This window comes from Caenorhabditis elegans, chromosome V, assembly GCF_000002985.6.
Source record: "Caenorhabditis elegans chromosome V".
Classification (NCBI taxonomy): Eukaryota; Metazoa; Nematoda; class Chromadorea; order Rhabditida; family Rhabditidae; genus Caenorhabditis; species Caenorhabditis elegans.
Genome location: NC_003283.11, coordinates 5114614 through 5131940, shown reverse-complemented (window position 1 = coordinate 5131940; position 17327 = coordinate 5114614). Strand labels below are relative to the sequence as shown.

General features: G+C 35.6%; 4 protein-coding genes across 4 annotated transcripts; 1 reads left to right on the top strand and 3 right to left on the bottom strand.

The window, feature by feature from the left end:
- Positions 1 to 400: 400 nt before the first annotated feature.
- On the bottom strand, positions 401 to 1623 carry F14F9.8 (FIP (Fungus-Induced Protein) Related). Its single transcript, NM_001038388.6, has 2 exons — positions 1467 to 1623; positions 401 to 648 (listed from the first exon to the last, which is right to left on the bottom strand). The coding sequence occupies exons 1-2, from the start codon at positions 1562 to 1564 to the stop codon at positions 489 to 491; spliced, it is 258 nt and encodes an 85-aa protein (NP_001033477.2). The 5' UTR covers positions 1565 to 1623; the 3' UTR covers positions 401 to 488.
- Positions 1624 to 1864: 241 nt separating this feature from the next.
- F14F9.5 (uncharacterized protein) lies at positions 1865 to 4900 on the bottom strand. The gene is made up of 5 exons (NM_071972.9): positions 4508 to 4900; positions 3268 to 3556; positions 2968 to 3213; positions 2817 to 2909; positions 1865 to 2052 (listed from the first exon to the last, which is right to left on the bottom strand). The coding sequence occupies exons 1-5, from the start codon at positions 4694 to 4696 to the stop codon at positions 1925 to 1927; spliced, it is 945 nt and encodes a 314-aa protein (NP_504373.2). The 5' UTR covers positions 4697 to 4900; the 3' UTR covers positions 1865 to 1924.
- A 124-nt stretch (positions 4901 to 5024) lies between these two features.
- Positions 5025 to 11971, bottom strand: sid-1 (Systemic RNA interference defective protein 1). Its single transcript, NM_071971.10, has 7 exons — positions 11921 to 11971; positions 11484 to 11863; positions 11163 to 11440; positions 9536 to 10097; positions 7948 to 8334; positions 6111 to 6613; positions 5025 to 5516 (listed from the first exon to the last, which is right to left on the bottom strand). The coding sequence occupies exons 1-7, from the start codon at positions 11962 to 11964 to the stop codon at positions 5340 to 5342; spliced, it is 2331 nt and encodes a 776-aa protein (NP_504372.2). The 5' UTR covers positions 11965 to 11971; the 3' UTR covers positions 5025 to 5339.
- Positions 11972 to 12731: 760 nt separating this feature from the next.
- On the top strand, positions 12732 to 17226 carry C04F5.9 (C2H2-type domain-containing protein). Its single transcript, NM_071970.5, has 5 exons — positions 12732 to 12868; positions 12915 to 13040; positions 14024 to 14515; positions 15651 to 16164; positions 16766 to 17226. The coding sequence occupies exons 1-5, from the start codon at positions 12785 to 12787 to the stop codon at positions 17152 to 17154; spliced, it is 1605 nt and encodes a 534-aa protein (NP_504371.1). The 5' UTR covers positions 12732 to 12784; the 3' UTR covers positions 17155 to 17226.
- Positions 17227 to 17327: the final 101 nt, after the last annotated feature.

Below are 17327 nucleotides of genomic sequence, written 5' to 3'. Positions count from 1 at the left end.
AAAAATATGATATGTAGGTGAAAACTGAGTTTTCACTAATTTTTGATTGAGAATTAAAAAAAAACAAAAAAAAATTATATGGCATTTGGGCATTTCAGCACTATACAAACATCTTCTTTAAACAAAATTATTTTTAAAAACTATATTAAATGTTTCTAAAACTTGAAGCTCGAAAATTATTTAAATTAAAACGAATTGAAGGTCTTAATTCACAAAAACATGATTCCTGGTCTAATTCTCTCAATGCTTAAATACTCCTTCCATAACATGTCCTTTTCGTTGTGTAGTATTGCACAACACTCTGTTATGCCTCCTGCGTCTCTTTCCACTTCAATCCTGTGAGGAAAAAAGATTTCGCAATTTGCTGACACACAATGCTTACAAACCACAACGTATGTAAAAAAAACGTAGTTTATTCTTTAAGATTTCCGATAAAATTGAACCAAAAAATGAATTATTCATTTGAAACAGTTATTCATTGATTTTCTTCATTTTCCCCAGAAACCATATGGCCGATAGTAGGGCATTCCTCCATACATTGGATGCGGGCGGTACATCATATATGGATTGTATCCATATCCATAGCTATAGGGCATTCCCATGCCCATTCCGTATGGATAACCAAGGTATTGACGCTTTTGGCGGATTCTGGAAGTTTGTACATTTACAATTTACCCTAATTATATTGTTATTGAGCAATAGTATCTTAGAGATAGTTTATGAGCAAAAAAAACAAATCCCCAATGTAAACCATTACTAAACACTTCTAGGAGCTACTCCGGTAAATTCAGTAAATAAGAAAATTTTGAAAAAAATGGGAAATAATTGTTTGCTAAAATGCTTTGCCAATAAAAAAAATCAAACAATCAGAAATTTAACTTTAATCTAGTTTTACTTTTCAACCTTTGATCGGCGTTCGGTAGCAAAACAATCTGACAACTTTTTTTAAAATTAAACCGATCGATTTTTATTTATTGATTCAACTAAAAATGCCCAAAAAGACAGGCTTCGTAACGAGGCTTCAAAATTGTTTTCCCAAAACGTTTTTATCGTCGTTTAAAGATTCGAAAGCTGAAATTTGTTATTTGTTTTGTTACCTACTGATAACCTATTGCCTTAAATGTACCTACATGAGATGGTAGATAAAATTATTTACAATTGGACCTTTTTTTTGAATAATGTTGAGTCTAATAAAGCGAAAACTGTCTTGATCGGTTACTCCTACTGTAAAAATTTGTTCAATAAGTTTTCTGGAAGTTGAAGTCAAATTAAGTATCTAAATTTATATTTGAGCTTAGTTTATATCTGGTGTTTTGTCGTATCTCTCTAAAAAACAAAATTAACACGTTTAATTGATATTAATTTAGGTTCACTCATCCTTTCTAGAATCTGTTAAACCCAAAAATGAATTATTTGTTGAAATTTTAGAACGTATTAAAAAATTTATTCAAGTAATTAATACTTACATCTGTGATCCTTTATATCTGCTTTCCCCAGCTCCAAGAGCCAAATTGAATACCAACAACAGAACCAGAAGAAGACCAAAAATTGAGATTCTCGACATTTCTTGTTGTTTTTTTTTTCTTTCAACTTGTAAACTTTGCGCGCGTGAAAAAAGATGGCCTTGTTCTGCCAATCCTCCGGTTTTTATACGTCCCCGTGATTACCCCCAGGCCCCCCGACGGCAGGTCATGCTTTGGTGACCATGGCATCAACAAGGGTGACCTTTGCGTTGAGGATCGAGAATGAATTCAGCGAAATTCAGCGAAATTCAGCGAGAAATGCAAACAAAATCGCGCGATTCGACCAACAAGGGCATTAAGCTCTAAATTATGGGTGACGGGGTAAAGAAGTAAAATTGAGAGAGAGAGAGAAATTTATGTTTTTGTGTACAAGTAAAGATTGTTTGAAAGACGATGTTGAATCATATGAAAGTATAGTCGGCAAAAACGGCAAAATGATCGGATGGGTAGTCATTTTTCGAGTGAAACGGAATTCGTTGCGGTTTCTCGCATCCACTGTATGTCAATATTTGATACGGAACAACTGGTCCTGAAAGTGAAAATTTTAGGAAAAAGAGAACAAGTTTCGAAACTAATAGTTCATATTAGGTGGGCGGTAATTGCCGGAAATTTTAATTTTTGGTAACTTGCCAATTTGCCGGAAATTTTTAATTGGTTTTTTTTCCGTTTTCTTTAGATATTTAAATGGAAATTTCTTGCTTTTCATGCTAGTTGTAGGTGAACTTATAGGATTCGTATGTTAAAAATTAAGGATTTCAGTTTTCCAGAAAAATTGGCAAAATCACAATTTGCGGAAAATTTTTGGCAATCGCCGTTTTTTTACAATTCGGTAAATTGGCAAATTGCTGGTAATATCGCTTTAAAATTATAAACCATAAAATTATGACGGTTTTCATAACATCCCTACCAGCTGGTGGGTGTGCGGCAAATTTACCAAATTTGCCGAACTTGCCGAGCTCGGCATTTTTCAAAAATGTGGACCTGCCGAATTTGCGTGGCTCGGCAAATTTTTAAATTTACCGCACGTCAGGGCTGCCAAGTTGCCGGTTGCCGACCAAGTTGCCGGTTGCCGAAAAGTTGCCGATGTTTTGGCAACCAAAAGTTGCCTATTGCCGAAATTTTTAGGGATCGGAAACTTCGACAACTGTCGGTTGACGAAAATCTTAGTTACCGCACAGCCCTGGTGCGTATGTTGAAGTTTTTAGTTTTCCAAAAATTGGCAGAATTTTTTTGCCGAACATTTTCGGCAAATCGGCAAGTTGCTGGTTATGGCGGCCCTCATAACATCCCTACCTTTATAAAACAAGAAATCTATCCGATCCTGTGGCTCTGGAATCGTATAATTCCATTCTGGATTGAACTTGTTTACTGTTGACCACGTGATTCCTGAATTGCGATTTTTCTCTCAACATTTTCCAAAATATTTTCAATATCTAGTTCCTACCTGGATCTGAAACAACGTTTGGGTATATTTCCCTGAATGTATCACTGAATTCTCGTTCTTCTAGCTCCTTGGTTGCAGGCCACCGTATCACCCAATCCCCATGAATCTTTTTTGTCTGTTCTGTCCAATCGAGATGTGAGGGTCCGTTAAAGTCGCCGGCTATGAAAATCGGAACATCTTCCACCTTTTCCATCCACTTTTTCATCATTGGAAGATTAAGAATCTCGTAGATTTGAGGACCACGTCCTGAAATAGAGCTCAAAGTTCCTTGAATTGTAAAATCCAGATTTATGTACATACCAACATTTTCTCCAGCCATAATCTGATCGAGTTTGTCCACCAATTTGTTATTTGCTGCGTAAGGCCCATAGGATGTATAGTCAAGATGGAGTGACCAAAAATGAATCATAAACCCAGTTCTGAGCATGATCTTCACTCCGACTGCTCCAGACGTTGACAAATTTGTATTCGGAATTAAGACGTGGCGAGTGAGAATCGCAGTGTCTGGATATTCGTGATTTCGTTCAACTGCAACCCATGGATGACCTAGCATAAGGGTCAAGTTTCGTGTCACATTTGCATAGACTTCCTGAAAATATGGAAAGGTGGGAAAATTGGAAATTTCAAATTTGTGAGTCTCATGTTTTCACGACTACGTGCCTACCTACCGCCTACTTTATACATGCATTTTGGGGAGTACTACGGAGTTTGATAAGAGAGCAGTGTTCATGTCCGGGCATCTGATTTTGGCGAATTTTCTACGTTTGCTAATCTTCTGATTTGACTTATTATGGAGCAGTAAAATTCCCTTTTTGCAACTTTGAAGCAATCGCGCTCCACGGCCGAATAAAAACGCTCCGCCCACTAAAGTTGGGTCTCGATAGGTATTCGTAAATTCAAGACCATTTTCCTATGTATTAATTATTTTCGTTGCTTTTCATGATTTTTATGTCGAAACACGTGGTGCCAGGCTATCCCAATACGGTTTGATCTATAAAGAATGAGGGATTTTTTTGTCCAAAAAATATGACGTCAGCACGTTCTTAACCATACAAAATCAGTTGAGAACTCGGCGTCTCTTCTCCCGCATTTTTTGTAGAACTACGCAAATCAAGCCGAAATAAGATACTCTGACACCAACGAACTAAAAAATTTTGAATTTATTGCTTTACCGCCAAATCCCTAACGAGACCCAACGTTCAGGGGCGGGCCGTTTTAATTTGGCCGTGGAGCGCGCTTGCAACTCGGTTATAAAAGGCGCATTTTTATGCGACTCTATAATAATTTAAAATGGGAAGTTTAGCAAGAGTTGAAAAATCTTCAAAACACGTGGTGTCAGAGTGTCTCATTTTGGATTGATCTACGTTGATCTACGGTTCTCAACTGATTTCGCATGGTTAAGAACGTGATGACGTCACATTTTTTTGCGCAGAAAATTCCCGCATTTTTTGTAGATCAAGTCGTAATGGGACAGTATGGCACCACATGACAATTAATGGATTTTCTTCGATTCTCTATATGCAATCTTAAAAACAATCACCTGTAGAGCCACAACATCAGGATTGACCATCAAAATGTGCTTGGCAATTTTTTGTTGGCCATTTTCCACGTTTGCACCAGAATTCCAAATGTTGAATGTCATTAGACGAATTCCATTACTAGTTGAATATGAAGTTGAATATGAGCAATTTAGGGTTAGAATTATCAGAAATAAAATCTGAATTAACATTTCTCCAAAACCAATTTGGAAATGACAATGTTCGAATATGGAAAGACCTATAGGTTCAAGTGGTGGTAGGTCCGAGCACTATGAAGGACCAGGACAAAAGGTGATTGGGTTGGAGGATGGAGAACAAGTGGTCCTAAAGTCTTTGAAACAACCACATGTCTCGAGATGAGAACGGCAAACGAGCAATTGTGAAGAAAGATGAAAAAGATGGGGCGGAAACAAAAAAGCAAGTTTCATCTTCTTCCGTGATTGTTTTCCTTTGTGTCCTCAAGTTATTTGATCGGGACAAATGTTAGTTGGAGGCGAAATCAGAAAGGTGTCATGGTCTAGTGGCTGAAAATTTATGCATAGAGGGGGAGCAAACAAACAAGTGAACACCTGAAATTGGGAAATGTTGGGAAAAATAAATAAACATGTTATAAACACCAGATCACTGCGTAGAGAGGAGCTAAATTTGGAATTATATTCACAGGGAGGTAGGGAGCCGTGGAGATGAATACAGTAAAAATGTTTCAAAGTAGACCAACTAATTACATAGATTCAGAAAGTTCTTAAAACATGAAGAAATGAGAGATCGGGCTACGTATTAAGGCAGGAGAAAAAGTTGAAATATGAAAAACCGGATAGGGAAAACAAAATTACTCTAGAAAATGTTAATCGAAGTTTTGCGTGTATTAATGAGATCATCATCAACAAAGGAGACGAAAATGAATGTGAAAAGACCGGCCAATGCTCCGAAGATGTGCCATAAATCGTGGGAACCGAAGAAGCCGAGTAGCAGGCATGGCTTGTTGAGTGCTCGGCTCGCCGCCGCAGATCTCTGTAAATTTTTTAATAGTATTTTAGATTACTTTTACTTTTGAATTGCCGGAATTGAAATTTCCGGCAAATCGGCAATTTACCGGAATTGAAATTTTCGGCAAATCGGCAAATCGACGTAACTGAAAATTTCCGAAAAATCGGCAATTTGCAGGAATTGAAAATTTCCGAAAAATCGGCAAATTGCCGGAATTGGAAATTTCCGGCAAATCGGCAACTTGTCGGTATTGAAAATTTCCGGCAAATCGGCAACTTGTCGAAATTGGAAAGTTCCGGCAAATCGGCAAATTTTCCGGAATTCAAATTTTCGGCTTATTGCCAGAATTGAAATTTCCGGCAAATCGGCAACTTGCCGGAATTTAAATATATGGCGAATTGCCGGAATTGGAAAGTTCCGGTAAATTGACAAATAGCCGGAATTGAAACTTCCGGCAAAACGGGAAATTACCGAAATTGAAAATTTTCGGCAAATCGGCAAACCGCCAATTTGCCGAATTTGTTGACAAAAACAATTATTCAAAAAGCTTCCCCTCCCCCAAATGACAAGTGAGCTAAAACACTCCGTTTTCAAATAAATCTCTATTTTATAACCTACCGTCCAATCTGTATCATCTTGAAAGAAGAAAAATCCGGCAACAGCCCACGCGAGCAGTGACAGAGCTCCACAAAGTTTAGCCTTCGACGTTATTCTCTCGCTATGTAAAACTTTCATGCATCCATAGTACATCAGATACATGATACAATTTATAATAAAGCAATACGTGGCTATTTGATTCAAATGAAACGCCGAAAGCGTCAGATACATCACGATTGCTGCGAAATTTCCCATCGAGAAGGCCATGATGAAAAATCGAGTTTTTAATTTTTCCGATCCCAAGGATCTTTCCTTTGCCAAACAGATCGATCCAACGACAATGACATGAATTACAGCGATGATGAATCGGACATATGATGTTTTGGAGAATGCAGATATTAGAAAGTTCAAGGAGACAACTCCAACTAGTAGGATATTTGTATAGGCTGGTGATGGAGATTCGTGACGAACAAACCACTGACGGACCATGAGAAGTCCACAGATAACTTGGATGCACGGCGTATCTGCAATAAGTGAAAAATATTTTAAATTTTTTCGGACAGTTCATGTTTATGGGGTAATTATATATTCATGTGATGACGAAAAACTCAAAAATGTATTTTTAAACAGTGTTTTCTTTATTCATGTGTGTAGACAAATGTTTTTAACACACGCATGCATTTTTTTTCGACATTTTTCGACATTTTCACATGGTGTCAAAATGTCTCATTTTGGTTTGATCTACAAAAAATGCGGGAGAAGAGACGTAGATTTTTCACCAGATTTCGTATGGTTAAGATTGTGCTGGCGTCACATTTTTCTGGGATAAAAATTCCCGCATTTTTTGTAGATCAAATCGCAATAAGACAGCCTGACTCCACGTGCATTTTTCGACATTTTTCAACATCGACCGACAGTCCACTTCACATGCTGAAGGCGAGAGACGCAGAGAGGGAGGTTTTTATTTCTCTGCGTCTCTCGCCTTCAGCATGTGAAGTCGGATGTCGGCCGATGTAGAAAAATGTCGAAAAATGCAAAAAATGCATGAGTATTCAAAACATTTTTTTTCTGCATACGTGAATAGGGAGACAATTGTATAAAAAAAATGAATTTTTGCATTTTTCGTCAACCCATGAATAACCTCATAAAAGTTGCAGAAAATGTGTTTTTTTTTAACCGATTCACAATAATATTACGGGACGCAGAAAAACTAAACCGATGTGCAATCGCGCTCCACGGCTAAATAAAAAAAATGCTCCGCCTCAAATTGTTGGGTCTCGTTGGGAATTTGATGTCCACCACAAAACCGTACTTTCGAATATTTTTTTTTATTTGTTTTTTGATCTCTGTATTTTTTGTTTAAAAAAAACACACAAAAACGGTTGAAAATTGGCGAAGAAACTAACTGAAAACGTTGGAATTCACGGATTTGTCGCCGAATACCTAATGAGACCCAACGTTATCGGTTTTTTTCTGCGTCTTTATGAGTAATATTACGGGAACACAAAATTCCGAGAATGCGTATTGCACAACATATTTGACGCGCAAAACATCTCGTAGCGTAAACTACAGTAATCCTTTAAATGACTACTGTATCGCTGGGCTCGAATTTTGAAGAAAAAAAAAATTATTTTCGAATAGTGACATTATTTCAAAATTCGAGCCCGTAAATCGACACAATCGCTACAGTAGTCCTTAAAAGGATTACTGTAGTTTTCGCTACGAGATATTTTGCGCGTCAAATATATCGCGGAAGACGCATTTTCAGAATTTTTCGTTCCCATAATCGTAAAATTGTTATACATCGGTTAAATTTTTTTTCAAATTTTTTCAGTTGCAAGTTTTTCTAAAAACCTACCAAACTGAAAAGCCACATCACTGGGGCAAATATGATAAGTGGCACTAGCAATTGATTGCAAAACCATGAAAACACCAATAGTCACATCTAAAAGTGTGCATTCATATGTACCAAAAACATGAGAATACTCATGACGGCCTCTTCTACATATCGACAAAACAATGAAGATGGCTCCATAAAGAGTATATCCTATATTGGTGATGATATTATTCCAAGCTCGAAGTTCTCCCAATGGCCGAGCACACGCATGATTGTGGAAGCACATTTCGTCGCGATTTGCCATTGTAGATGTCGTCCATTTATGGAATTCGATAGCTGTGTGCATGAGAACTGGGAGAATTATTGCAACGGGATATTGAAGCATTTGGCCATGGAGTGATAATGAATCTGGAAATAAAATATATAGAGAATTGAAAGTTTTGACAAAATTTTATAGAGTTAAAATTAAATGAAATTTTGTTTTTTCTAGACAGTTATTTTAAAGTGTATTTTATTTTAACCCACTGATTCAAAAAAATCGATTTTAAAATCTATGGATGGCGCGTGGCGAGACCATTCCGTATAAATACACCCTCTTTTGAAGTCGAAGAGGAATAAATTAAAATACACTGTAAAATAGTACTGACAAAACATTAGAGCTAAAGGTGGTTATTTAATACAGAAACACAAAATTTTGAGAATGCGTATTGAGCAGCATATTTGACGCGCAAAATATCTCGTAGCGAAAACTACAGTAATTCTTTAAATTACTACTGTAGCGCTTTTGTCGATTTACGGGCTCGATTTTTGAAATGATTTTAGATTATTTCGAAAATCGAGCGCGTAAATCGACACAAGCTCTATAGTAGCCATTTGAAGGATTACTGTAGTTTTCGCTACGAGATATTTTGAAAAAAATATGTTCCGCAATACGCATTCTCAGAATTTTGTGATCCCGCATAGACTGAAATTGGCCTGAAACGGCCGACTTTTACTTTTTTTTTTAATTTCTAAATTTTTTATGGTGATTCGAAATTTCGAAAAAAAATCGCCAAATTTTGCAGAAAATCTAAAATTTTTCGGCAACTTGTTCTTCTGGAATACATTGTTTATTAAATTATCACACATTATTGCATATTTTACTCGTTTATTTCGGGTTAAATCGTTGATTTAAGCACATTTCAACTCAATAAACCCTCCAAAAATGATCAAATTTGGGTGATTATAGGCTTTAAAAAAATTTTAATTCCGGCAATTTGCCGATTTGCCAGAAATGTTCAGTTCTGGCAATTTGCCATAAATTCCAACTCCGACAATTCGCCGATTTGCCAGAAATTTCAATTCCGGCAATTTGTCGATTTGCCGGGAAAGAATTGTTTACCGCCCTCTGCTACAGCAACAGCTGCCGCGACAAGGAAAAGTTTGCGAAATTTCAGATATTAGGAAAACTTGGCTTCTCGTTTCGAAATTCTGTCCCGCCATAATTAATTTTTGGTCATTTTCTGATAAGAGTTTTATCAAGAAATTAGGTTGTTTTTGACCAGTTTTAATCTATTCAAGCCAAATATCCGCAAGCTTTAAGCTCCCTTTTTATTTTCCGAAAATTTACCCTGTTTCAACGGAATTTTAACTTGAATTTCCCGGTTTCCCTCTTCTACGCTCGTTTCTTGATTTTCAGCCGTGATCTCTTCAACAATTTGATTTTCTGCTGCTGGAATTTCTCCATTATTTTCGAGTTCTGAGCTCGTATTCTGCTGCTCATCATGGCTCAAATCCATGTCCCGTTGCTCAGACGGAACTGGAGAAAATGAGATAAGATTTGATTGTGATGGTGCCAATTTTCTGCTATTCTTGATAATATTAATCACAATTGGAAGGAACAAAAGACACGGTGTCGTCAGAAATATCATCATCAAAGCCGTCGGGACGGCGTATGATTGATTTTCCAGTTTTTTGAATTCAAAAGATATTTTCTTTTTCTCGTTGAAACTTTTGCGTGATGTGTTGGTAGAACATCCAGAATCATCGGGAGCTATGAAGACGAAGATTCGGAATGATTTGAACATCGAGATTTCAGTTTCAGTGAAAAAAATGTCGGCTCTTTTGGTGAATGATAGGACACGTCGATTGTGAGTTTTATCGGAAATCACTGATCGATCATAGATGGATTCCTGAAATTATTTAATGAATTACAATTTTTTTAAATAAAATTTCAATTTTTTTTCGGTGTTCAAAAAAAATCAAAAATCGAAAATTTTTGATTTTTCGATATTTTGAAAAGAAAAATCAGTTTTTTAAAATTGCATACAATTTAGGTAATTTTTTTAATAACATTTTTTTTTCGGTTTTCCGGGAAACCAAAAATCGAAAATTCTCGATTGTTAGATATTTCAAAAAAATGTTTGTTTTTGAAAAATTGCATACAATTTTGGTCATTTTCCTTCTTTTTTCTTTAAATTGAATTATTTGAAGAATTTTTTTTCGATTTTTTTGGAAAATCAAGCAAAAAAAAACTAAGTTTTCAAAAAAAAAGTTTTTTTTTTTTGAAAAATTAAAAACCAATTTTGAATTTTTTTTTAATTTTTTAAACATATTTGGTCATTTCTTTCAAGCGAAAAATCAGAAAAAAAGACGTTAAAATCCGATATTTTATTTTGTTTAAGCCAATCAGGTAATTTTTCTTCCGTTTATGAATTTTTTAAAGATTTTTTGGTTTTCCGGAAAATCAAAAGAAAAACCAAAAACCTTTGTTTTTTACCGATATTCGAAAAAAATGCTTACAATTTTGTCCTATTCGCTTTATAAAAATTAAAAAAAAACACAATTTTTTTTTATTTTTCGGAAAATCAAAAAAAAAACCAAAAACCTTTGTTTTTTACCGATATTCGAAAAAAATGCTTACAATTTTGTCCTATTCGCTTTATAAAAATTAAAAAAAAAACACAATTTTTTTTTATTTTTCGGAAAATAAAAAAATCAAAAAAATTACTGAAAATATATCTTTTTTTTTTTAAATTTAAATTATGTCTTTTTCTGATCGATTCAAACAAAATTCGATGAAATATAATTTTTTGTAACGCCTTTTTTTTGACTTTTCGATTTTTCGGGAAATGGCGCTTAACCAAAAGGAGTTTTTAAAAAGTCAGCTTTTTTTCAATTTTTTTTTTTGAAAAATTGATAATTCAAAAAAATCATAAAAATCTTTTTTTTTTTGAAATTTAAAGCAAAATCCGTACATTCGCCGGCACAGTTATCAGATTTGCACAAATATCATCTTCACTGTACAATGTGACGTGGAATTGGGAAATATTTTGTTCGCTGCAATTCAAAAAAAATCCAATCGGCTTGACAAACGTCAGCTTCTGATTCGACAACGTTTTCGTGGTCTGTCCCGTCTTGAACTTCAGAAAATCATATTGGGCCCGATCCAAATGAGTCACATGAAGCCTATAATCTATATCAGCATTCAATCGAGACTGCACGGTTACGATCAGGTTTTGATGGAAATGAGGGTCTGAAATTACGATTTTCCTATGTTTTTAGGCCCAAAAGCCTACCGCCTATCCTGTGCCTCTTTCTGTGCGCCCCGAAATCTTGCTCAACGAGCGGATTGAGCAGTTTTCCGTCAGTATAGAGCTTCAAGTTCGGATAAACCGTCGGAAGTTTCAATAAAAAACTATCACGGCCATTTGAAACTGTTACTTCGAGTATAACACCGTCTTCTTTACTGTATTTCGAAGAATCAACGATTTCCGCGGCGACTTTGGTTAAATCTAATATGAAACTTTGATCTAATTCCAGGCGAAGGACATGGACTGTGTTGGCTTCCAGCTTTTTTTCGATCATTTTCATTTTTGAAGAAATCTCGAATACAAGTACAGAGCTGTTACTTGAGGTGATAATTGGCGAAGGTGTAGTTGAATTGTTCTGGGTTAAACTGAAAAATATTAAAATATTCAGTTTTTATTTGATTTAATAAAGTAAAAAAACTAACCCAATCACCAAATGCATTAAAATTATCAAATAAACACGAATCATTGTGAACCTGGAAAAATGAGGAGTTTTAATTTCTAAATGTTAAAGTGAGATGTGTTTAACGTCGTTCAGTATACAAGAAGCAGTGATAAGACAGGTGAAGCCACTGATAGTGAAAAAGAACAATGAGTCATCGTTTGTTATTGTTTTAATAATGGACAAATAAAATGGAAAATGAAGGGAAAAATACTGATTATTTGTTGAGCAATTGAATTTGTACAATTTGCATAAAATTTAGGCTCTAGAAGTTCTAATTTGAATCAAAATTCTCTTTATATTTAAAAAATTGTAAAGCTTTCTCTAGATAAAATTTTTTAAAACGTTTTATTTAAAAAAAAAAAGATTTTTAAAAATATTTTTAAATATTTTTAAAAATCTATTTTTTCCGCAATTTGACGTGACGGTGTATGCACAACGCGCACTGAATCTTACGACACTTCATTTATTTTTTATTTTTTGAATTTACTTTTTTCGAATAAAATGCTGCTTTTAGCTGTTTTTCTTCTGATTTTTTTTATGAATTTAATACTGAAAAAAAGCTGAAAATTTTTTAAAAGATATATAGAGGATGCCTGCATGATATTTTATCGCAAAATGTTGAAAATTGAAACGTTTTCCCCGTGAAACAGTACGAGTTCAGTATTATCCTCTCAACACTGGGTTTAGTTTAAACTATTTACCAACACAAAATTTGCAAAATGTCTGGGTCTCTCGACCCTCTCATGACCTAGAAATTTTGCTAGTGGCCGTAAAAAATCGGTCGTTTTTAATAACATTTTCACTCCGTTCTTGGTTTTTATAAATAAAAATTCCAGTTTTCAGTATGGCGAAGGACCACCGATGTCCACAATGTCTTCTCGAATTTCCGTTTGCTTCGAAACTTCAGCGACATTTGGAGACACATCTCGTAAATATTTTAAAATCTTCTAAATCCAAATAAATATAAATTTCAGATCACTGGAGGTGATTGGCTCTGCGGATTATGTGATACGCTTTTCAATCGATCGTCTTCTCTAACAAATCATTGGAGAAATTCGTGTGCAAAAGTCAAAATGGCTTTCTGTGATGATGAGCTCAAGGTTCGGAAGGAGTTTCGCCCCAAATTACAAAAAATAAGCCGAATTTATTGAATTTGATTGATAAAAAATTGATTTTTCCAACAAAAATTTCGTTTTTCGGCTGAAAATAGCTGGAAACCCAGATTTTCGACCTGGAAAATGCAAATTTTCACCGAATAATTCGAAAATCCCGCTGAAAAAAGTTAATTTAGCCAGGAAAAGCGAATTTCGGTGGATTTTTCCGTTTTTTTCAGTAAAATAAGCTAGAAAACCGAATTTTTTACTGCGAAAATGTGGATTTTTACCAAAAAAATTTAAAATTCAGCTGATACATTTTCTTTCATTTCCCGCGGATAAACTATCGATTTTCAAGCTAATTCTAGAATTTCCAGCCAAAAATGCTTCCCGGAAAACTGGCAAATGTCGAATTCCGACTTTTTCCAATTTTAAAAACCAAAAATTTCGATTTTTTGATTTTCCGGAAAACCGAAAAATAAAAATAAAAACTCCGGCAAATCGTCAAATTGGCGGGTAAGGAAATTTCCGGCAAACTGGCATTTTGCCGAAAATCAAAATTTCCGGCAAGTCGTCAAACTGCAGGAATTCAAAATTTCCGGCAAATTGGTATTTTGCCGAAAATCAAAATTTCCGGCAAATCGGCATTTCGCCAAAAATCAAATTTTCCGCCAAATCGGCAAATTTCCGAAAATCAAAATTTCCGGCATTGACAAATTGGCGGAAATCAAAATTTCCGGCAAATCGACAAATTGGCGGAAATCAAAATTTCCGGCAAATCGACAAGTTGCCGGAAAAGGAAATTTTCGGCAAAACGGCATTTTGCCAAAAAATCCAAATTTCCGGCAAATCGGCATTTTGCCAAAAAATCCAAATTTCCGGCAAATCGGCATTTTGCCGAAAATCGAAATTTCCGGCAAGTCGGCAAAATGACGCTGCTCCACCTTCCAACTTTTAGTTAGTCATAAAATTTCTCTCAAAGTTTTCAGGAAATGTTGGTGTACGATCTTCGGGAAGCAGTTTTTCGAATGACACTCGATCACTATTCAGCTTCTGAAAAGAGCCCTGAAGAGCCTGGAACAAGCAGCAGCTACAAAACTGCTTCAGACGATAAAACTTCCATATGCATCTATTGCAATTTGCTCATGCCACGTGGAACTCTACATCATCATTATAGTGTACATACAGGCCGTTGCTGCCCTGCAGAGATCACACAAAACTCCGTAGTTCCCTATGTTTGCGATCTATGCGGATTCGGATTTCGCTATAAAAAATCACTTTACAATCATTGGCGACATAAATGTACTGAAGTATTAGCACATTTTCCTGACGGCGGGAATATTGAAAATCAAGAATTAAATGTGATGGTTGAGGATTTGGTTAAACGAGCGGAAGTTATTAATCCAATTGAATTGCCTAGCAAGAGAGATGGGGAAGATATTGAAAAAGAAGATTCTGGGGATATTGATGATGACGAAGAGGTAGACACGCAGAAAATTTGGAAATTGAGATGGTGCAAGAGCGCTCTAATGAAAACACTCCGCCTCCAAACGTTGGGTCTCGTTAGGTATTTGGCGGCAAAATCGTAAATTCAAAAACGTTTCGAATTATTTTTGATATTTTTTCCGTTTTTGTTCATTATTTTCATGTCGAGCCTGTAGCCAATATAAAATTCGAAGTCATGTGAGATCCACTTTTCAACATCATTTCACCATTAAAATAGCCCTGAAAAACCGAAAACATAGCGAAGAATGCTCGAAAATGGCAAAACAACTAAAAACGTTGTACTTTACGGTTTTGCCGCCTAATACCTAACGAGACCCAACGTTTAGAGGCGGCCTTGTAGCCGTGGAGCGCGATTGCAACACGAATTCAATAATATATGTATTAGTTTTTTAATGTATTACCGGTACAGAGAGTGTTGATGGTTAGAGAGTGACAGACATCCGTGACCCAATGGGGCGGGGCGCGCGGAAGAGACGATTTGTCTCGATTTACGAAATGATGACAACGAGGAAAATTTCGTAAATCGACACAAATCGTCTCTTCCGCGCGCCCCGCCTCATTGGGTCCCGGATGTCTGTCACTCTCTAACTATCTACACTCTCTGTACCGGTAATAGTGTAGTCGAATGTATAAACAAATCTTCAAAAAAAATTTCACTTATGTGTTTTGAGCCTTCAAAGTTACTAGATATCTCTCGCTCTGTCTAAATAATTTGAATTTAGCGCGTTAATGGGCACTCTCCGCGTGTACTCCTCTCGGGCAATCAAATAATTGATTAATTGATTTTCGGCAATTTTGACTGTTTTTTTTTTCGGTGTTTTAATTGAATTTAGGGCTGTTAAAAGTCTATAAATACAATTATAATCGATTGATCACTATATGGCACCTGAAAATAGACAAAACTCTCGTTCTTTGTTCTTTTACATTTTTTTGCATTGAAAAAATAATTATTGTCCTTCAAAACATTAATTTTCAATCAGAAAATATTTTCATTTAAAATACGAAAAAAAAACTTAAAATAAGAACAATTATCTAAAATTCTGAAAAGCGACAAAATAATTTACCCTGTTGTGTGAAAAATTTTTACCGTTAATTTTTCTCCAATATCAGACCTCACCGTATTTCACCGCACCAATCACCGCGCTCTCCTTTGATCTACAGGATTGGAATGTTGAAAATGTCTCAAGTACCGAAGAATGCCCGAAATGTAATCGATATTTTCACTCATTGGGTCGCCTGGATCAACACACCCACGCTTTTCATGGAACCGCCCGTCCTGGATTCGTGTGTAAGCTGTGTCGGATGAAATTCGCTGAAAATCGAATTCTGCTGGCACATTTGAGAAGCGGATGTAAACCAATGCGAGTCGAGGTACCTGATGAGAAAAAACGGAAGAAAATGAGCGCTGAGGAATTAATGAAGGTTGTGGAAAATGAGAAGAGCACCTGGATCGAACTCTTTGAGAATAAAAAAGCGGCAAATTTGAAATTCATAAAAGAATTTCTCGATCAAATTGATAGAAGAAAACCACATGGTTATGCATCATCACAAATTGTTCTTAATAGACCCGTTCCGGCTCATAGTATTGAAATTGACACGAAAATGAATAGTTGTCGGTTATGTAGTGAGTTTTTAAATAGTTTAAAAGTTATTTTAAAAAAGTACCAAAAAAAAAGCAAATTTTTGGGAAAAAAATTATTTAATTTCGCCAATTTGTCTGTTTGCCGACTTGCCGAAAATTATCATTCCCGGCAATTTGCCGATTTGCCGGAAAATTTGAATTCCGGCAATTTGCCTATTTTGCGGAAATTTAAATTTTGAATTCCGGCAATTTGGCGATTTGCCGGGAAAATTTGAATTCCGGCAATTTGCCGATTTGCCGGGAAAATTGAATTCCGCCATTTTACCGGTTTGCCGGAAATTTGAATTCCGGCAATCTGTCCATTTGCTGGAATGTTCAATTCCGGAAATTTCGAGTTCCGGCAATTTTCCGATTTGCCGGAAATTTTGAATTCCAGCAGTTTGCCGACTTGCCGAAATTTTTAATTCCGGCAATTTGCCCTATTTGCCGATTTGCCGGAAATTTCAATTTCGGCAAATTGCCGATTTGCCGGAAATTTTGAATTCTGGCAAATTGCCGGTTTGCCGGAAATTTTGAATTCTGGCAAATTGCCGACATGCCGGAAATTTCAATACCGGCAATTTGAACTATTATATTTTTTCAGAAATAACATTCAAATCGTCTCGATTCCTCTATCAACACGAACAAACTGTCCATCAAAGGGAGCCCCCCGTTCATCGTAATCAACTGACAATCACTGCCACCTCACTTCTCCCATATTTCAAATTCCAAGAGGCAAAATTCTACGATTCAAGTGGACAAGAATATCGAATGGGCAAATATTTGGAGAAGAATAATGGAATAAATGTATCGAGAAATGTGAAGAAACAGAAGAACAATATTGTGACACTTCACGGAAATCTGAAACAGCATGTTCTACTCACAGATATGGAATATTCAATGTTGCGGAACCCTGATGGAAGCCTGAAAACCTTTTTTAGTGAGAATCCGAAAAAATTTGGTGATCCGCCGGTTCTGGAAAGAGAAGAATAATAATCTAACATATTCTGTCATAATTACTAAATAAAATTTTTTTTCTAAATTCTTGAACTAAAATATTTTTATTTTCGTGTCTCTTATCCGATCACAATTATTATTTTTTCTATTTTTTAATAGTTTTTTTACTCGAAACGACAAAAAATAGTTTAAAAAATGTAAGAATTTCC